Source organism: Bos taurus, chromosome 7 (assembly GCF_002263795.3).
Source record: "Bos taurus isolate L1 Dominette 01449 registration number 42190680 breed Hereford chromosome 7, ARS-UCD2.0, whole genome shotgun sequence".
NCBI lineage: Eukaryota > Metazoa > Chordata > Mammalia > Artiodactyla > Bovidae > Bos > Bos taurus.
The window spans coordinates 5,124,968-5,146,600 of record NC_037334.1 but is presented as its reverse complement, the minus strand read 5'-3'; the positions used below and the strand labels follow the sequence as shown (position 1 = coordinate 5,146,600).

General features: G+C 50.9%; 1 protein-coding gene across 1 annotated transcript; it reads right to left on the bottom strand.

The window, feature by feature from the left end:
• Window positions 1-4,055: 4,055 nt before the first annotated feature.
• Window positions 4,056-21,617, bottom strand: IL12RB1 (interleukin 12 receptor subunit beta 1). The gene is made up of 16 exons (XM_002688570.6): window positions 21,460-21,617; window positions 20,259-20,321; window positions 19,239-19,356; window positions 18,673-18,842; window positions 17,269-17,408; window positions 16,824-16,857; window positions 15,998-16,120; window positions 15,157-15,239; window positions 14,081-14,318; window positions 10,635-10,802; window positions 9,824-9,961; window positions 9,184-9,339; window positions 7,453-7,587; window positions 6,185-6,290; window positions 5,802-5,883; window positions 4,056-5,054 (listed from the first exon to the last, which is right to left on the bottom strand). The coding sequence occupies exons 1-16, from the start codon at window positions 21,518-21,520 to the stop codon at window positions 4,689-4,691; spliced, it is 2,181 nt and encodes a 726-aa protein (XP_002688616.1). The 5' UTR covers window positions 21,521-21,617; the 3' UTR covers window positions 4,056-4,688.
• Window positions 21,618-21,633: the final 16 nt, after the last annotated feature.

The following is a 21,633-nucleotide window of genomic DNA, read 5'->3' as shown; positions in this document are numbered from 1 at the left end:
AATGTTCATAGCACCACTAGTCACAATCGCCAGAAGGTGGAAATAACCCAAGTGTCCATCAGTAGATAAATGGATAAACAAAACGCAGCCCATCCATACAATGAAATATTACTCAGCCATAAAAAGAAATGAAGTGGGGAATTCCCTGGCAGTTGGTTAGGATTCCAAGCTCTCAGGGCTGGCCTGGATTCAATCCCGGGTCTGGGAACTAAGATCTCGCGAACCTTGCAGTACCGGCAAAAAAAAAAAAAAAAAAGGAATGAAGTTCTGATATGCACTACAGTGTGGATGAACCTGAAAAACACCAAGCTGAGTTTCTTTAACAAAAGAACAGACACAAAGATCACATATTATATGATGCCATTTATATGAAATGTCCAGGCAAATCCATAGAGACAGAAAGCAGATTAGCGGTGGCCTGGGGCTGGGGGAGTGGGAATGAGGGTGACTGGTCATGGGGTTAGGGTTTTCTTTTGGGGGTGATGGGAATGCTCTGGAACTATATAGTAATAATGGTTCCATAACATTGTGTATGCCCCTGAATTTTTCACTTTAAAAGCATAAGGGGACTTCCCTGGTGGTATAGTGGATAGGATGCCTGCCGGTGCAGGAGACACAGGTTCGATCCCTGGTCCGGGAAGATTCCACATGCCTCAGAGCAGCCATGCCTGTGAGCACAACCCCCGAGCCCCCGCTCTAGAGCCCTCAAGCCTCAAATGCCCTCATGGCGCAGCTACTGTAGCCTGTGTGTCTAGAGCCTGTGCTCCGCAACAAGAGAAGCCATGCAATGAGAAGCCCGTGTAGGGGAACAGAGAGTAGCCCCCACTTGCCGCAACTAGAGAAAGCCTTCGCACAGCAACAAAGACCCAGTGCAGCTGAAAAAAATCAATCAATCAATAAAAGCGTGAGGGAATCCCCCAGGGTCCAGTGGTTAGGGCTCTCTGCTTCCACTGCAGGGGGCATGGGTTCAGTCCCTGGTTGGGCAACTAAGATCTCCCATACCTCGAGGCCAAAATAAATTTTAACAAATGAAAGGAGATTAGATTTCCCTGGTGCTACAGTGGATAAGAATCCATCTTCCGATGCATGGGTTCGATCCCTGGTCCAGGAAGAGTCCATATGCCGTGGGCGACAAAATCCTATGAGCTGCAACTACTGAAGCCCGTGTGTGTCTAGAGCCCATGCTCTGCAATGAGAGAAGCCCCCATGATGACAAGCCTGGGCACCACAGTGAAGAGCAGCCCTGAGCACTGCAACTGGAGAAAGCCCTTAATGAAAGGGTGAATAGTGTGGTATGTGGATACAGCCTTAAAAAAAAAAAGATGAATGGGCAAAGATGCACAGTTAGGGGAAGGGCATTTCATTTCAGGCCAAGGGCCTGGCATCTGCAGGGTGAGGGCAGGGTCACATAACAGGCCAGGCCAGGGTTGTTCTGTGTCACCTCCTGCACCCCAGAGATCCCTGATATCCCAGCCCCATCCTGGCTCAAGGGAAGAGGCAGAGACAACATCTCTTTATGACCAAACTACCCAGAGGCTGCTGGAGTGACAGAAGAAGCAGGTTATCTGGGGAGGTAAACTGAGGCAGCCTGTCTCCCTGATGGAAATGTGCATCTTGATTCATGGGGGGATAAGTCTCTTTGTCTCTTGAGATCCTTCACCTCTCTTGCTCCAGAACCTCCCCTCCAACCCCCCACAAACTTAGGTCCCCAGGCCGCTGGAGGCTGTGACCTCTATCCCCACCCCCATCTATTCCCCACCGACCACATCTGCCACAGGGCCTCTGCTCCTGCTGTTCTGGCCTATCTTCACCATGTGGCCCCAGCACCACCTCTTCCAGGAAGCCCTCCCTCACTTCTCTTCCTCACACTTTCACTTATCACTCGCCCAGGTTTATTGTAACTCTCTTTGTGATGATTAGATTAGCTTTTGTCCTCCCTACCCAACCAGGAGCCCCTCATGACTAGATCAATTCTGACCCGTGCAGAACAGGAACTGGTATACGGTAGATGTGCGATACTGATTTCCTGAATCAAGGAAGGAAGGAGACCATGAAACAGGGTCTACCATAGTCTTGATTCCTGGAACTGCTGGGAGCAGCTGAGGAATCAACACTCAGAGAAGCCCTAGAATGATGAAGACACAGCAAGTGCTCAGTTAACACTGGGCCAGGGCTCTGCTAAGTAGGATCGCCCAACCCACGGAGGTAGGGCCCTCAAGCCAGTGCCCTGAGCCCTCTCCTATTACACAGATGGGCAAGTAGAGGCCCAGAGAGGAACTTCTTATGGGTCATTTTCTAGCAGCAGAAACAGAGCTCAAAATGCCTTTAACAACAAGAAAAACCAGAATTTTGGGCTTCAGGCATGGCTGGATCCAGGAACTAGGACGCCCTCTCTCTGCGTCGCTGTCCTTTCCACAAGCTTCTCTTCCAGGCATGTTCAACCTTCCCTGAATACAAGCAGGGTGTTCATTTTCTCCATTCATTTCAGCAAGAATTTCCAGTGGTGCTCCATAAATATCAAACTCCTAACTCCATGGAACCAGGAGGTGAGTTTGCCAACTCCAAGGGCCACCTAAGTGGGTACAATACTGGGTCCCATACTGGGACGGCCAGCATGGGGGCATTTAGTTCCCTGAAGCACCATGTACATGTGTATGTTGGGTGAGGGAGAGGGGAACTCTGGACTTGAGTTTGGTAGCTCTGAGCCTCTGGGGGTCGGGTCACTCTGGTCTTTCTCATGAGGCTGCTGACCCAGTATCCCCTCTATCCTGTCCACTTGGTCCTGCCACTGTCCAGGCCTCCTCCTCAGGCTGCAGCCCAGCCCTCAGGAATGAGGAGGGCTGATCTTTAGGGGAGGGTTTATCTAGGGGAGGGTTTATCTAGCGGAGGGCACAGGTTTCCCCATCCAGATGGGGAAACAGAAGACCCCAAAGAAGAAGGGCCAGGACCTCTTGATTCTCGACCCTACCGGCTGCCAGACCTTCTTCACCCAGAGGTCTCATCTTTTGCCACAAAATTCAGTGGTTCTGAGTTTTAATCTCTATCCCGTCCGTGTTTAAAACCGGAAGAGTGTGTTTTGCAAACTCTCTGGGAGGTGGGAGGGGGCTGGGCGGACTGGGCGTGGGAGACACGCGCTGCTGCTGCCACCTGGTGGCCATAGAGGGAATCAGCACCAACTTGTTTAAGAATGAGGGAAGGTCTGGTCGGGGAAAGTATCGGAAGCTGTGGTTTCAGGTGTGTCTGGGGAGTAAAAACTCTGCTGCAGGTGTTCGATGTTAGGATGAGCGAAGAATCCCAGGTCTTCGCCGGAGCCCTGGACAGAGGAATGGGGTTGGGAGCAACCAAACCTCCTCCTGTTATTTATTTATTAAGCCTTAGACACCCCCTGCCCCACCAGCCTGTGAGGTCTACATGATCATCACCCTTATTTATTTTTTAATTTTTGGAGTTTGGGTGAATTTTATTCTAAATGGGGTAAGAAAACTGAATAGTAACAAAAGCAGTTAACTATTAAACTTAATTACTGATTCAGTAAGTTTAAAATCCTATCTTTTTATTTTTTTAAAATCCTATCTTTTTAAAATCACTCAATGATTTTTAATATTTAATACAATCAAATCCAGTGAAAGCTCTTTTTATCTAAACCTTTAAAATGACTGGAAAACTAAGACTTAATTCCCATTCATGACTGCATTGCATTCTTTGCTAATGCAATAATCTATAGCTTCCTAAAGACGTTGTGGCTTATAGCAAGGTAGTTTCTTCCTCTCCACCCTAGGTTTACTGAATTTTCTCCTTAGTTTTCAGTTTTTCATTTTCTCTTACAATAACTTCATATTTCTCTTTCAATTTTTCCAGTCCTAGGCAAAGCAGCTCTATTTCTGGATTTTCTGGGGTAGCAGCTCCCGAGTGATGCTTTAAAAAAAAAAAAAATCCAAAGCACTATTAGGTTTCTCTGGTTCTTCATATATGTCCAGGACTCCCAACTTTTCCAAGTACCTCTGGAACTGCTCAGCAGTTTTGTAATGAGATATAGTGACAGCAGCAGCGACCTCCCCATTTTATTATTATTTTTTATTTTATATTTTCACCCCCACTTTACAGGCGAGACATCTGCGGCCAGGGAGGGGCCATCACCTCCCTCAGAATGTTTAGCCTTCTTTCCCCCACATCTGGGTCATCCAAGCCTGGAGACCCTGCAGTGCAACAGAGAATTCAGCACCCAGATTCCCCATTCAGACAGGACACCCAGCCCAGGATCTGGGATCACCCTGAGCCTCTTTGGGCCCCCCTTCAGTCTATCCCACACCCCCTCAACAGGCCAACCACAGCGCCCTACTCCGTGGATGCCAGGTCCTGGCCCTGGGCAGCAACTTCCGTTTCAAGGTGGTTTTTAAGGTTCCCACCATAGGATTGTGGCAGCTGGTGCTGGGCAGAGTCAGCGTCTATGGAGGGGAGTGGCTCCAAAGCCCGGGGAGTAAGGATGGAGTCTGAGCCACTGGGCGTGGATCAGAGTCTTGCGTGTGCTGTGTGGCCCCAGGCCAGCCACTAGCCCTCTCTGAACCTCACTGAGGCTCACTAAACTAGGTCCATAGGACAGCCATGTCACTCAGGGGCATCACCTGAGTGTCTGGAAAGAGCAGGCTGAGTATGCAGTAAACAATAACCAGCCATTGTGGCGGCAGTCGTCAGGCTTCTCTGTAGGAGGAGGCAGACGCTCCTGTTTCTCCCTGGGAACCGAACCTGGGGGTCCACCCTAGGCCCCCCAGGATCAGCAGTGGGGACCTAGCCGCCTGGGCAAGGCTGTCCTCCACCAGACCGTCCTGCCAGCCAGGCCCCGGAGCCCCAGCCTCAGGGCATCCTTGCATCTGCTTCCTGTCCTTCAAGTCCAGGGCTGGCTTAGGGGCATGCAGAGGCAGCTCCGTCTTCTCCTTGAGAGTCCCAAGTGTGCCCATGTCAGCTCCCTCGCCTTTTTCCCAGGATATATTCACCATCAGGGCCTCTTGTGGAGATACCTCCTCCGGGAAGTCTGCTGGGCTGGTCCACTGCCAAACCTGGAGAGGGAGGGCGGGGTCAAGGCTGTGGGCGGGGCCTTATTTCCCATCCACACAAGGATGGAGTGGACCAGGTCCCTTCCGGCTAAATTCTCTAAAATCCTGAGGCCAATTCAAGGATCAATAGGAAGGGCTCCCCATTTCTCTTTGGAAAACTGTCTCTCTTCCTCTGATGAGTGATGTGGTTGGGCAGGGCAGTAGCCCCAGGCTGATTCCTGCCATCAGCATGTGATCCTGGCCCAGTCGATCAGAGCATTCCAGCCCCCTGGTTCCAGTGATAGGCTCACGGATGGGCATGTGACCCAAGCTGGGCCAATCAGTGATGGCCCAGAATTTCGCTGCAGTTAATGGGAAAAAGGGATACCTTGTTTCCACAAGAGGAAGGCTGAACCTGCCTGGAAAAGAAGCCTGCAGGGAAGCTAGCACCCCAGAGAGATGGAGTCCTAGTTCCTGGATCCAGCCATGCCTGAAGCCCACAACCTTAGAGTTTTTTTTCCCATCAGGTTATGTTGTGAAGTCATTTGAGTTCTGTTTCTGCTACTAGGAAATGATCCACATGAGGGTCACTTTGGGTTTCTATTTGCTTGTCTATAAAATAGGGTAGGGTTTTTTTTTTTTTTTTTGAGTCCTTGCACCAATGGTTTGGAAAGAATAAAATGAGTTAACACATGGCCACTACTCTTCAGAGCCCTAATCCAGATACGGACCCAATAAACAAGACCTGGAATTAGAAAGAGGGGCCCTTACCTGCTTCCCCTGGCTGCCAGAGAACTTGATGGCAGTGCTGGCACCAGGTGTGGGCAGGGGTGGGCACAGGTGCCTTACAGCCCTGAGGAGAGAGGGGAACCAGTCAGTGCTTCTGTTTGTTCTTACTTTTTAATTGTTCTGACTTACTTTTTTCATCTCCATTAGGTTACAATAAGGAGAGTGAAGATGCGGCTGAGAGGTCAGAGCAGAGGGAAACTGGCAGACCCAGGTTGAAATTCCAGCACTGCTGGATGCTCTGGGCCTATCTGGGCCTCAGTTTCCCCATCTTGAAAGTGGACATAAAAACCTATTTGGGGCTAACAATTATTATTATTCATACTATCACTATTACAGATCATCTCAGAGGAGGGGGTGCAAGTTACCTGTTCAAGCCGAGGTACCCAAAGATTCCCAGGAGAAGGATGCTCACGAAACTCCCCAAAGATGCGAGGAAGATGGACAAGTCGGACAACTCAGAAACCTGGACTTCTAGGAGCAGAAGAGCTTGGGCTGAGGGAGACACACCTTCTGCCTCTCGCTGAGGGGGAGCACTGGCAGGGGCGGGCCCCCCATCAGCTCACTGCTGACCCTGGCGCAGCGCGAGCTGCTCTGAGCCTCAGTTTCCTCCTCTGGAAAGCGGGGCCCGGCCTGCCCTGTGACTGTGGGATAAAGCCCTGGGACACTAAGTGCTCAGGACACCGTAGGGCTGATCACCTGCAGGTGGGGCTCGTGTGGTTGCCCCCCTGGACCCAGACCTGTCCACCACACACCTAGTCTGACTCACTGCTTCTTTTACAACCAGATTTCACTGCGAGGACAACAGGTAAGGACTATGGCAAGAATAGGGGTCATTCGGTCCCCAAATCTCCCACTTCCACATGCCCCAAGACAGCAGAGCCCACCGACTTCCTTATGTTTATGATGAGAGATGTTCATTCATATGCATTCATTCCCTCAATAAATACCCACCCCTGCTCCCTCCCTCTCCTCAGTAGCTCCAAGGTTGGGGGAGGCAGAGCCCAGAAAGACACCCCCACCTGCTCCCAAGGTGTCAGGCTAGGTAGGCGGGGCAATCACAGCTGGAGGGGAGGGGAATGCCGCAGAAGGAAGCCTGGAAGGCTTCCTGAAGGAGAGAGCTTTTGAGCTGAGTTATGAAGGGTGAACAGGAGTTTGACAAGGAGACAAATATTCTAGGCAGAGGCCTGCAAGGGCAAGAACATGGGAGTGTGAGAAAAGGTTTATGGGAGGAAGATACAGCAGAGGAAGCTGGTGAAGGAGGTGGGAGCAGGTTAGCCTGTGACTTGCTCCTGAGGGAGATTCATGGGGAGCATGGAAATCTGGAGGGTCAGGGCAGAAATGCTTGTTGATGTGGGATGTGGGGCAATGCATGCTGGGTGAATACAGGGTCCACCCCCCACCCTCCTCCATTCAGGCTTCCCTAGTGGCTCAGATGGTAAAGAATCTGCCTGCAATGCAGGAGACCCATGTCCGATCCCTGGGTTGGGAAGATCCCCTGGAGAAGGAAATGGCAACCCACTCCAGTATTCTTGCTTGGAGAATCCCATGGACAGAGGAGCCCAGCAGGCTACAGTCCATGGGACTGCAAAGAGTTGGACACGACTGAGCGACTGTCACTCACCCCCTCACTCACCGATGGTGAAACGCAGGGGCTGGCTCCAGGCACCCCTCCGCTTGGCTGTATCTGCGCGAACCTGCACCTTGTAAGGTGTGCCAGCCCGCAGGCCTTGGAGGGTGACCTGGGTCTCTGTGGGCTTCACATGCAGCTCTGTGAACGGGAGGCAGCCGTGAGTTCCCAGACCCCCTTTATTCTGGGCTCCACCCTGGGAGGTGAGGATGGGGGTGGGGGCTCACAGACATTTTGTGGAAAACTCTTCCCTAAATGCACCCATTCACCTCGAGTTCATTTGGAAAAATATTCTTCATCAGAATCTTCAGCAAACGATGCTGTTTTTCTCAAATTCTGACCAATACGCCCTTCCCCCACTCCTAGCCCACTCTCTGCCAGCCATGTGTGCCTTCTCCTCAGAGCTCCCTAAAGCCATCAGGTCCCATCGTCAACCTCAGGGCCTTTGCACTGGTTGACTCCCTGGCCGCGTTTACCCTTTCCCCAGATGACTGCATGGTTTCCTCCCTCACCTCTTTCCCATCTTTCAGGTCAGGGTCGGGGTTACCTTTGTCTAAGTTGTTTCCCCACAGTGTCCCCAGCACCTCAGCACACAGTAGGACCTCAACAATTGTTTGTGGAATGGGCTGACTTAAAAAAATAAAGCACCTTATAAAAATCTTTAAAATGAGAATACAATTGGTGGTGGTTGTCCAGAAGAAAAAAATTCCTAGAACCCTAAATCCATATTCTTTGTAAATATCCACGAGGACTATTCTTCAAAAGAAATTTCAGGGAAGTCGGTACATTTGGCCAAATGGGCAGTTGGTGCATGAATCTTCAGCAATTTGGCTTTTGGCAAATTGGTTTTCAGCAAACGGGGCTGTTTCTGGCTGTGCCGGAATGCGTCACCAACTCCCATTAGGCTTTGTTTATCCCCTCTAAATCTACTTGTTGGAGATGCAAGAGATGCGTGTTCCATCCCTGGGTGGGGAAGATCCCCTGGAGTAGGAAATGGCAACCCACTCCAGTATTCTTGCCTGGAGAATCCCACGGACAGAGGAGCCTGGCGGGCTACAGTCCACGGGGTCGCAAAGAGTCAGGCACGACTGAGCGACTGACAGTGCATGCGCGAATGCACACTCCCTCTAAACATCACAGGGTGACCAGACTGGTGGCAGGACGTCTACGTCTGAATCTGGAGAGCCCCCATCCCCCCATCCCCCCTCCCCTACCCCTGGCATCATGCCTTGCCCTGTGCTGGGGCTTGTGCAGAGAAGGCAGGAAGTAAACCCATGGTCTTGCTGGCCTGTTGCTGCAGGAGATGGGTGGATGAGGCTGTATCTGCAAGGCAGTGCTACCCAGTGGGAGAATGAGGCTCCCAGTGCAGGAAATGACAGGAAGATCCTGCCTTGGTGAGACCTGCCCTGTACATCCTCATTTCTTTCCCTCTTACGAGGCAGGAAGGGGCACCTGAGTTCAAATCCAATCTTGCTTAACCTTTGGGCAGGTGAATCCCAGGTGGGCAGGTGAAACTGGGCAGGCCTCAGTTTCCCCATCTGTGGAATGGGGACAGTCATTCCTGCTCCATGGGAGTTGCCGTCAGGGTCAATCAAACGATGAGTCCAACTCTATCATTTTATGGGTGGGGAAACCAAGGCCCAGAGAGGGACAGTGAGGTGCCCAGGGTCACATAGCAAGGCAGACTCCAGCCCAGACCCCTTCCCCTGCAAGCCAGGCCCGTGCTGCCTCCCCTACCAGATACTTGGTTGCTGTCCTCCTCCTGGCAGCACACAACATACTCCTTCAGGACGCCAGGGCAGGTGCTCAGCAGAGATGGTGTCCAGTCCACAGACACGGAATCCTGGCTGAGTTTCCTCACCGACACGTGCTGTGGGCTTCCGGCCTCTGAGGCTGCAATCACACCATTGCCACAGTCATTTCCAAGGGTGCTGGCTCAGCATGTTCCGCCTCCCCAGCTGGACGGTAGTCCAGAGACCCAGGGAACCATGACCACCAAGTCAAGTGGGTCTGGGTTCAAATCCTGGCTGCACTACTCTGGTACCATCACTTCCCCTCTCGGAGCCTCAGTTTTCTTACCTATAAAATGGGGCAGTGCCTCTTGGGGTGTCTTAGAAGTCAATTGAGTTGACTTTTTTGGGGTTTTTTTTGGCATGTGGGATCTTAGTTTCCTGACCTGGGATTGAACCCACACCCCCTGCAGTAGAAGCAGAATCTTAACCACTGAACCACCAGGGATGTCCTGACTGAGCTGACTTCTAAGTGGCTTTTGGCCAGCCCTTGATAGACAGTAGGTGCCTCTAAATGGTATTCCCCATTCCTTATATCCAAGGACCACTGATCAGTGGAGACCACCCTGCAGGTTTGGGCCACTCACCATTGCCTCCAAAATGGTAGGTGGACAAGACCGTAGACCATGAGGTTGGCTTCTCTGGGTGTGCAGAGGCAAAGATGGTGATGCGGTAACATGCCTTCTGTTCCAATGCCCCAGATTCTTGGCTCCAGCTGTGAGTTGCTGGAAGAATAAGCAAGGGCCAGGCCAGTATACAGGTTGTGTCACCATCTTTGCACCTGTGCCATCTACCAGGAACTTTTAGAGCACTCCTACTCATGCCTCAAAACCCTTGCACCAATGTGCCTTCCTCCAGGATTCCTCCAGGATTCCTTTATTTTGCCCTCTCCCAAAGCATCCCAGCACAGCTCTTACTCTGTGGTGCCAGGGATGTCTGTGTCCAGCCTGTCTCCCCTGGCTGGAAGCTCTTGGAGGGCCAGGCTAAGACTGAGGATTTTGGGGGACCTGGCCAAGACCAGGGCAGAGAGCAAGAGGCTGCCTGGGCCATTCAGTACCCCCTCTTTCCCTCCAGAGGCCTCATTAATTTGCCAGTAGCATCTTGCTAGTTGCCACCTTTCCTGGCACCAGTGAGTGTTTACAAACACCCCGGGACGTGAGACTCATTTCCTGCCAGGGTGCAACCTGCCCAGGGCTGAGCCCTGGCAAACCAGGATTGCAGCAGGAAACTCCAGACTTGTGCGAGTAGGAGGGTCTGACAGGTCTTGGCCTGTCTGTGTGACCTCGAGAAAGTAGCAAGAGCTCTCTGGGCCTCAGATACCCCACATGGAGGATGCCTATAGGTTTGAGTTGACTGGGAGTGGTAATGGAGGATGCAGGGTAACCAAAACTACCGTACCCGTCCCAGCAGCGTCCGGGTCCTGGGGGGCCGTCACGATGCAGGCGGCAAGGTTCTCCTCCTGGCCCTGGAGCTGCCACTCGATGCAGTACCTCATTCCCTGGGCCCGGGCTGGCCACCGTATGGTAGTCCCGTTGGCTCCGGCACTGATATTCAGAAGCCCTGGTTCTGGAAGAAAACAAGGGAGGCACGTCAGACCAGGGGTCTTATGCCCCGCCCCCAACCACCCACCCAAGGCTCTGAGAGCCCCATCCCACTCTCTCGGCAAACTCTAACCCCCAGGGGGCCGGGAGTGTTTGTATCTGACTCTGTCTCCCCGCGCTGGGGGCTGCCGAGTTAGGGGCTGAGCCCCAAGGGGACAGCAGCGGCCGTTTGAATGAATCGAGTCCTCCCCCAGCCTGACCACGGGTTCTCTGCCAGGATGCCCACCATCAGAGCTCCCTATGCTGCCACTTCTACCCTGCCAGGCTGGTAAGCAGACGCTCCAGCAGATGCCTGGCCGCCCACCACCGGCCTCGCGCTGCGGCAGTGGGTGGCTGTGGTGGGGGAGGGGCCTCCTCATCGGACCAGCGCTCAGAGGACACACCCACTCAGCCCTCTTGGGCTCATCTCTGCCACTCCCTACAACAGGGGTATCAGCACCAACCTGAGAGGTGGGTACTGCTTCCAGTTCTAGAGAGAACAGCTGTCATTGACTGAGTTCTGACTGTATGCACCAGGCCAGGGCTGTTTTACAGTCACCATGATCAATGATATAAATCGTATCAATATCATGCCACATCAATATCAAATTATATCAATGATATAAAAACTGAGGCTCAAAGACAGAGAGCCACCAGCTCAAGGTCACATAGCAAGGCCATGGCCCAAACCAGACCAGGAACTGACAGACTCCCTGATGTGCCGCCCTGGCAAAGTGGCTGCATCTGTCTGAGCCTCAGTTGTCCCATCTCTGAAATGGGGCATCATCGTAATCACCCTGCTGGGTGCTCAGCAGGATCATGACTAAGGTGAAGCAAGCAGGGCACTTATCTTGGGCATGAGATTTAAGGAGGTGTCAAAGAATTCAGTTATCAGTATCAATGTTCTTTTAATGCAATATTTTTTAAAATAGAAATGAATGGAAAAATATGTACTGAGTCCTGTTCAGGGTTGCCAAACAATGGAAACAGCTTAAATGTTCATCAGTGGAAAAACAGATAAACGAAGTGTGGCCCATCCACACAGTGAAATATTACTCAGCCATAAAAAAGAATGAAGCATGACACACGATACAATGTAGTTAAATCTTGGAGACATCAGGCTGAGTGAAGGAAACCAGACACAAAAGATCACAAAGCATAGGATCAGTTTCTATGAAAAAAGCCCAGGAACATCCACAGAGACAGAAACGAGATCAGAGATAATCAGAGGCTGGGGGAGGGGATGGGAAGTCACAGCTAATGGGGCAGGGTCTCCTTTTGGGGGTGATGAAATGTCCTGGAACTAGATGAGGTGATGGTTGCATGACACTGAATGCGATTAGTGCACCAAAGTGTGCTTGTTAACATGGTTCATTTTACCATGTGAACCTTTCCTCAATAAAATATATGTGTATATACATACACATAAATCTTGATTTTTAAAATTTTAGATTTATTTTTTATTGCAGTAATGCTGGTTTATACTGGAGAAGGCAATGGCACCCCACTCCAGTACTCTTGCCTGGAAAATCCCATGGTGGAGGGCCTGGTAGGCTACAGTCCATGGGGTCCCTAAGAGTCGGCTGAGCGACTTCACTCTCACTTTTCACTTTCATGCATTGGAGAAGGAAATGGCAACCCACTCCAGTGTTCTTGCCTGGAGAATCCCAGGGACAGGGGAGCCTGGTGGGCTGCCGTCTATGGGGTCGCACAGAGTTGGACACAACTGAAGCGACTTAGCAGCAGCAGCAGCAGCAGCTGGTTTATAATGGTATGTTTCATGAGTACAACATTATATTTCAACTTCTGAATACCCTACTGTGTGCTCACCATGGAAAATTTAGTTTCCATCTGTCACCATAGAGTTGATCTTCTTTACCCCTCCCCTCCCCCGTCTCTTCCCCTCTGGTAACCACTACTCTTTTCTCTCTGCCTATGTGTTTGTTTTGGTTTGTCCGTTTATTTATTTGGTTAGTCAGTTAGTTTGTTTGGTTTGTTGGGTGGTTTTTATATGCCACATCTGAGAGAAATTACAGCCTATCTGTCTTTCTCCATCTGACTTATTTCACTAAGGATAATATCCTCAGGGTCCATGCCTGCTGTCACGAATGCCAGCATTTCACTCTCTTTACGGCTGAGTGGTTCTCCATTGTATACATGCACTGCATCTTTTTGCTCCATTGATGATCATTTAGGATGTTCCCATATCTTGGCTATTGTGAATAACGCTGCAATGAACATAGGGGTGAATATGTTGTTTCCAATTATGTTTTTCTTTTCTCTGGATAAATACACAGAAGTGGAATTGCTGGATCATATAGCTCAGATGGTAAAGAATCTGCCTGCAATGTAGGAGACCTGGGTTTGATCCCTGGATTGGGAAGATCCCCTGGAGAAGGGAATAACTACCCTCTCCAGTATTTTTGTCTGGAGAATTCCACGGACAGAGGAGCCTGGCAGGTCCATGGGGTCGCAAAGAGTCAGACACGACTGAGCAACTAACACTTTCACTTTTCATGGTAGTTCTAGTCCTAATTTTTTGAGGAATCTACATACTGTTTTCCCTAGTGGCTGCACCAACTTACATTACTACCAATAGTGCGCAAGGATTCCTTTTTATCCACATCATCACCATTTATTTTTTCATTATATGTAAATATATGTATATATTTAATATATGTATATGCCTGCGTGCATGCTAAGTCGCTTCGGTTGTGGCCGACTCTGTGACCCTATGGGCCATAGCCTCCCAGGCTCCTCTGTCCATGGGATTCTCCAGGCAAGAATACTGCAGTGGGTTGCCGTGCTCTCCTCCAGGGGATCTTCCCAACCCAGGGATGGAACCTGCATTGGCAATCAGGTTCTTTACCACTAGCACCACCTGGAAAGCCCTTAATATACATATACCTGTATATAAAGTGAGCAAATTGCCTAGATTTTAAATGAAGACAGGATCAGCCCTGTTCTTGTACAACCCTGCCTCACTTGACACTCTGATCCTGCCTCTGGTCCCAATAAAACTTTATTTACAAAACCAAATGTTTGACCTGAGCTGTAGTTTGCCCATGAGATTATTTTTTGAACCATTCCATTATAACACTATGCCTTTTTAAAAACACTGTGCATTTTTGATGACTAACTTTTGATACACTCCTAAATTAGACACCCCCTTAAATTTTTGTGCTTCACTTGTCTGACCTAGTCTAGCTGAGGTTCAGATGCGCTCAGCTCCAAGGGGCCCTCCCACCACCCAGCCAAAGGCACCTGAGTGGATGCAGGCAGGAATGTGCCATGTCTGATTGGGGCCGAGGCCAAAGCGATTCCGGGAAACGACGGCCAGATCATAGGCAGCACTCGAGAGGACGAGCTTTTTCTTCAGGCGCAGAGTCCTCTTGGCCCTGGTCTTACATGGGCAGGACAGCATGTGCAGATGGATGTGGTAGGTCACCTCCATCCCAGAGTCAGGCCCAAGGCAGCCTTCCGGAAGCTCCAGTTGGGGCAGCTGTCATGAGTGTGAGAGATGGTATTTTGGGGACCTGAACATGCTCCTTGTCCCCATGGGTTGACATCAGGATTCAGCCCATGAACACAGACTCATCCACAGGCCCAGGTGATGACTTGAGCAAAAATTTACAAACTAGTAAACCTCAGTGCTGGCAAGACTGTTGGGAAACTGACACGTTCACTGATCGTTGGTCTGGGGGAAGGGGGGAATAATTTGGCAAAACCCACTGAAAGCCAGGGGAAAAAGAAAGTTTCCATCTTTGAACCCAGTTGCCTCAAGTCTGGAAATTTTTTCTAAGAAAAAGGATTCAAATTATAGGAAACCTAGGAAGAGAAGGAGCTTCCCTGTAACTTCACTGTGACAGGTCACTGGGGATCTGGCTGAATCAATTATGGTGAAATCAGGGGTTGAAACATATGTTTTTGCCCCTGACTCAGGCAGAAGACTTTTCCTCTGTACCTCGGTTTCCTTCTCTGTAAAATAGGTACATTTGACTATACTTAATGAATTGTTTGGGGGACTTCAAAGAAATTATCTCCCATCCAGACCAACTCCAGTCAACTACTTCCTGTCCTCCCAGCTTCCACCTGAGCCCCCCACAATTTATTCTCCCGATGGCCACCACAGGGAGCCTGTGAACACCTGAGTCCAGCCATATTCTCAGCTCACACACCTACCACGGCTCCCCATTGCCTTCAGATTTCAACCTACAGTCTTTCCGGTCTCAGTCACCTTCACGGTTCATCTCCCTGAGCTTTACACATTTCCACTCTAGCCTCCTGTTGCCTTCTCTCTCTTCCCAGGCTAACCCACAGCCCAAGGACAACCCTGTTACCTGCTCATGCAGGGTCACCTGCCTCCTCCCATCTGGGCGAAGCTGCTCTACTGAGAACCTCACCTCAGCCTGTGGAGGGGTTTCTGCAATGAGACAGCAAGACAGTGACACTGGGGGTGGTGCCCTGGCTCACAACCTCCTGCAGACCCTGGATGAAGACATGGGACCTTTTCCCTCCCTCCCATGAAACACAGGATTCTGCGGGTTACATAGTTTTCAGAATCTGCAAACATGGAGATCCACCTCATGAGGGTGAATATACTTGATGCAATTGGCTAAAATGGTTCAAATGGTCAATTTTATATCATGTCCTTTTTTTAAATACTACAGATTTTTTTAGACAAATCTGGAAACAACTACTGGAGCTGTTTCCCAGCAGGTACACTCTTGGGCTGACAGGAGGAAGCTCCAGTTCAAAGGGTGGGGGCCAAATATCGACAGTCACCCCTTCTCTCCCTTGCACCCCCACCTTGGGCTACATGTCCACTCTGGAACTGCCCAGGCTCCAGCTTCCTGTGTTGTTTGGGAAAATCCATCTTCACAGCACAGCTACATGCACCCATCAACTCCCTGTTCAGCTTTCAGAGAACAAAACCCGCCAAACTAACCGGAAGGAGAGAAGGACTAAGAAATGTTTTCTTTTGAGATGACAGGTTGGCTGCATTATATAAAGTGAAACTCTCTCACTGCCCTGTCACCTGGCACCAGGTTCCCCTAATTTGTCCTGCCACCTTATTTCCAACACCCATCACCTTATTGCTAACACTCGCCACCTTATTTCTGATCCCACTACCATCTTTCGGATGCCTGTCTCCCTTCCTGTGGCCCAGGGTTTTCTCACCAGGGGGGATGCACACAGGGCTGCTCCAACTGCTCCAGGGACCTCTGGGGACCCCTGGCCCCAGACGCCGCCGCAGCTGGAATTCCTGGGCCATGTCCATCTCCAAGGGGCAGAGGCATGACTCTGAGGAGAAGCAGAACAGACTTCAGGCCAAGGGGCTGTCCCACAGCTAGCAGTACCCAGAGCTTGGGATGGTCACTTAGCCACCATGTACATATGAAGCGCCAACTGTATGTGCGCTTATTGAGCATCAACTGTGTCCGTGCACTTATTGAGTGCCAACTGTGTTCATGCATTATTTGAGAGGTACCTGCGTGCCAGACCCTGGGGACAAGGACAGTCAGAATAGGCCAGGTCCTGTGCTCTGGGGCCTCAGGGATCACCCACTTCTCACACTGTCTGGGGTTCAAGTCTCAGCAATACCATTCCTTGGGATGTGACCTTGGCCTTGTTGGGCTTCTCAAGCCTGTGTTTCCTCCCCTGTGGGAATCATCCAGCATTGAACTACAAGGGGGCACAAGTCTACAAAGAATTTAGCACTGGGCCTACGACACAGTGGGGGCTTCTCCAGTGGCTCGGCAGTAAAGAACCTGCAGTAAAGAGATGCAGTTTTGATCCCTGAGTTGGGAAGACCCCATGGCAGAGGGCTTGGCAATCCACCCAGTATTCTTGCCTGGAGAATCCCATGGACGGAGGAGCCTGGTGGGCTACAGTCCATAGGGTCGCAAAGAGTCAGACACAACTGAAGCGACTTAGCACTAGCACACCGTGGGTGCCTAATTAGTGCTAACTTGCTGCTGCTGTCATTATTCATTATTATTCTCACCGAAGCCAGCATCATCCTGATGTCCACAGTCACCCTAAAATGAGATCACATTTATCCATGATTTTACATTTGGTGTTGAAAATATTAGTTAGCTCTTTTGAAATCTTCAACAATTATTTTGCTAAATGCCACACAGAACCCTGGACTGGATCTGGGAACAGCGAGAGGACATCCTTGGAAAAGCAAATGAAGGACTTCCATGGTGACCCAGTGCTTAGGAACCCGCCTTCTAACTTAGGGGATGCAGGTTCAATCCCTGGTTTGTGTGAGCAAGGGCAGTCGTAATCAGATCTTCAAGTCAGAGACAAACCCCAGAGGCTAACTATGGGGCAAGAGTGGAGGCCGGGTGGAAGGAGTGATAGATACAGAGACTGCAAAGCTGATGGGGGAAATGTGAAGGTGCCCTGTGCCCTGTCCAAACCGCTGATCCGGGGAATAAACTCACCAGCTTCCACGGGCTGCCAGGTGTGCGGTGCCGGAACTGTACCTGGGCACCATCCTGGCGGGCTGGGGTCTCCCATTCCATACGCAGCTTCCCTGCTGACTTGGACACCTTGATGTTTTCTGGGGGAGGGTCGTATTTAACTGGAAGCAGAGGTGGGGGTTGGGGAAGGGAAGCAGGCGTGTGTGTGAGTTGCTGGTCCTGAAAATCCCAGAAAACCTGCACGTGATCCTCCCGGTCCAGAGAAAGCCCCAAGGCCCACCCCAGCAAGACCCCTCTATGCCTGGGCTTCTATGAGTCAAAGAGTCAAGATTCATACACAGGATCCTGTTAGTAAAAATATCTTTAAAATATTAATACTCATTGCTGGCAAAGCTATGGTGAGACATATTTCTGTAAATTGCTGATGAGAGAGTAATTAATTAACTGGTTCTATGTTTCTGGAGGACTATCGGGGAACTCTTGCTAGCTTTTTAAACTCACTTCAGGGAGCCTGACCTAAGGAGAGACATCTGTCACCCTTCCTGTCTTTTGGTCAATGGTGTTTGATTCTACCTCAGGGCCTTGGCACTTTGCTGCCTAAACCACACTTCCCTATCTTTATTCCTGCTGGATCTTTTTCATCCTTCAAGGACTCAGCTTGAACCAGGGGCCTTCCTGCTCTGCCAGCAGTATCTCATCATGTGTAATGATCATTCCCTGTCCATCACCCTATTTGAATCTGGGCTCCATGAAGCCTTGTTCATCACCCTGCTTGAATCTGGGCTCCATGAAGCAGGGATAGGGTTTGGATTAGGGTGAGGAGAGTGAGGCAGGGTTGTACAAATACAGGGTCAGATCCTCTCTTTATTTAAAATCTTGATATTTTGTTCGTCATGGCTTCTTTTTTTTTTTGCGTCAATATTAATTTTTTTAAACATTGCATCCTGATACCGTTTATCTTGACTACTGAGGTTTTTCGCCACCACCCCCCCTTAAGTTCTGTGGCCAAGGAGGGTGCCTCATTCACCCCTCCCTCGTCCCAGCCCTGGGCTCTGACCTCCTTTGGCCTTATCCGTGTCCTTTATGACTGAGCATGGCACACAGTGGTAGCTCAATACATCTAAACCAAGCGTGTGTTGTTGATTAACAAAAACAGATTCTAAAGACCCAACAGGATCTTGGGAGCATTACGGTATCAAGGAGAAACCAGAAGCTACCTAAATGTCCAGTAGTAGGGGATTGGTAAGGGAACCATGAAAGACTCTGCCAAGTCATAGGGCAGTGTTGGATGGGAAAACAGCTGGCACTATCCAACCCCTTGCCAGAGACCCAGAATCCCCCCAACCCCGGCTCAGGTCTTGGCTTGGGGACCAGAAGCTTCTCTGGGTGAGGAGAGGGTCGTGGGGAGGAGAGCAGGGTGCTGACCTGAGCTGTAGAGGTTCAGGGTAACGTTGGGGGACTTCTCTGTCCGGTTGGCGGCCCGGGATTCCACCCAGAGAGTGACATTGTGGAGCACGGATATGCCATCCTGGTCGGAGAACTGCAGCTTGGTGGCCGAGCCTGTGGCAAAGTAGCAACAGCGGCCAGACTGGAGGCTGCGGGAAGGAAGGTATTGATGCTGGGTCTCGGCGGCCGCGGTGGATGACGTGCATCACAACCCACTGTCCTTTCCTGCCCCTTCCACCCCTCCTCCCAGCCTGGGGGCTTCTTGGGGATCAGCCTGGGACTAAGGGTTTTAGAGGACCCCAGAGTCTCCTAACAAAGCCTGTCACGGAGGGAAGGAAGAAATGAATGGGTGGATGAGTGAATAGAAGTATGAGTCAGTGAGAGGGCGAGGAGGAAGGAAGGACAGAGGGGTCCTAACTGCCGCCCAAATTGGGTACCCACCTGTGCTGAGCACCCACAACACGGAGCCCCAGCCAAGGCCCAGGAAGGGGCACAGACCCCGAGAGCAGAGGCAGCCGTTGCGGAGCAAAGGGTAGGGTCCTCACCAGCATCTGAGGAAGTGGCTGACTCCAGCTGCAGGGCCCTCGTACTCCCAGGAACATTCATAACCAGCGCTGCTGAACACCCGGTAGCAGCTTGGGGCCCTGGGGCCTGAAGCTGAGCCTGGAGGTTTGAGAATAGGCTACAGTGTCAGGGAGGGGTGTCCCCACACTGACTCAACTCAGGGAGGTATCTTTGTGACACTTATGTAACCCAGTAGTACCCCAGCTTAAACGCGCTGTGGCTTCCAGCACCTTCCACTGCCCTTCCCACCTGTCTCCTGCCATCTCCCCTGCACTTCCTGCTCCAGCCACTTCAACCTCCTCCCTGGTGTTCAAACGTATCGGACTCACTCCTACCTCGGGGCCTTCGCATGTGCTGTGCCCTCTGCCTGAAACGCTCTTGCCCCAAATCGTCACATTCCAATTTCTCCTTCAGAGTCACCGCCTCAAACACTAGGTTATTTGAAGCAGCCCCTTCCCTCTCCACCTCCCACTCTGCTCTGTTTATTTCATAGCACATCATTATACACAGGATATGCATTAGTGTGACTGTCGTCCACCCCCTGCACTAGGTTGTGACCCCAGAGGACAGCTGGGTTCGCAGCTGATTCCTTCACATCCAGGACCGTGTCTGCACATAGTAACTGTTCAGTAAATATCTCTTGAACAAAAGAATAGATGAAACGCCTGCCCAGGGGCAGATCAGTGAATTTGTTATAAGCATGAGTGTTCCAGCAATGCTTGCTTCAGGGGAGGCAAAATATTTAGCGGCTGCTTAACCCCACATGCTGACCAGTCCGGACAGACACACAGTCCTGTGACTCTGTTAGGGGGCAGACAAAGCTTACAGAGGTGGATGACTGCACTGAGTTTGATGAGGACAGGCTGTCAGGACGTCAGGGCAGGGCTCCCAAGACCCCAGTCTTGGGCTGAGCAGGAAGGAGCTAAGGGAGGGGCTGCTAGGGAGGAGTCAGTCAGAGCCCAGCAGCAGCCCTCCCTTCCACGATGGGGAACTGCCCAGACCTGAGTCTGCATCTGGGTATGGTGGGTTCTGAAAACAGCATCCGACGGTACTGCAGGCTTCAGCTGCAAAGGCAATGAAGAGATAATGACAGTCTCAGCCTTTCACTGCAGAGGGAGAGGCGCTCACCCAGGGGTCATCCACACACCTATCCACTTTCCCACCTATGCACCCCCCACCCATCCATCCAGCTTTCTATCCATCTGTCCATCCTCCCATCCACTTATCTATCCATCCAGTCATCTATCCGTCTTTCCATCTACCTGCACATCCATCATCCATCCACCCACCCACTTGCCTATACATCCATTCATCCATCCACTCATCTATCCATTTACTCACCCATCCATGCATCTGCCCATCCATTCATCCATCCATTCAGCCATCTGCTTCTCAGGCTGCTCCTCTAAAGCAACTCGGTGTCCTCTGCCCCCTCCCTTTTGCTGGTCTCTAGGCCTGCCTGACCTCCAAAAGTCCCAAAACCTTGCTGATCTCCAGTTTACAGAGAGGGAAACTGAGGCACAAGGAAGTTATCCAAGTTTATGCAACAGCAGAGTTGGGATCGGAGTCCAGACTTGGCTCTTAGAAAGGGCTGAGTCCTTTCCCGTTGGAGTCCACAAGATGGAGAGAGAGTATGTATGTTACATACACTAGATACATATCTATTATATACATACTTGCTCTTTTTCCCTTCCTTAGCTACTCCTCACTAAACTCTGGCAAGTGGGAAAGATTCAGAGATTTAGCCCACTCCACCATGGTAGCTCAGCTGGTAAAGAATCTGCCTGCAGTTCAGGAGACCCTGCTTCGATTTCTGGGTCAGGAAGATCCCCTGGAGGAGGGCATGGCAACCCACTCCAGTATTCTTGCCTGGAGAAACCCCAGTGGCAGAAGAGCCTGGCGGGCTACAGTCCATGGGGTCACAAAGAGTGGGACATGACTGAGTGACTAAGCACAAAATACAGCAGACAAAATTAAGACCGGAGAGGAAATGCCCAAGCTTGACATTAGAAGTCAAAAATTAAGACCGGAGAGGAAATGCCCAAGCCTGACATCAGAAGTCAAAATTACTGATGTCCCATTTGACAGAGGGAAAGACTGAGGCACAAAGACATGGAACTAACCCTGGAACTAGCCCTCCACATACACACAACCCCACCACCCCCAATAAGAAGAGGCGAATTGTCAGGGGAGGGGACTCACCGCCCTGTCTGTGGCGCAAGAGGAGAAGGAGGGCAACCAGCCTGAACCCCCATTGCCCCATCCGGTCCTTGAAGAGGGCAGCAGCCCCAGATGAACTTCTGCGCTGCCGGTGAGGCCCCAGCCACCGGGTCTTGCCTCACCCAGGAACACGCTGAAGCTGATAAAGAAAGACTA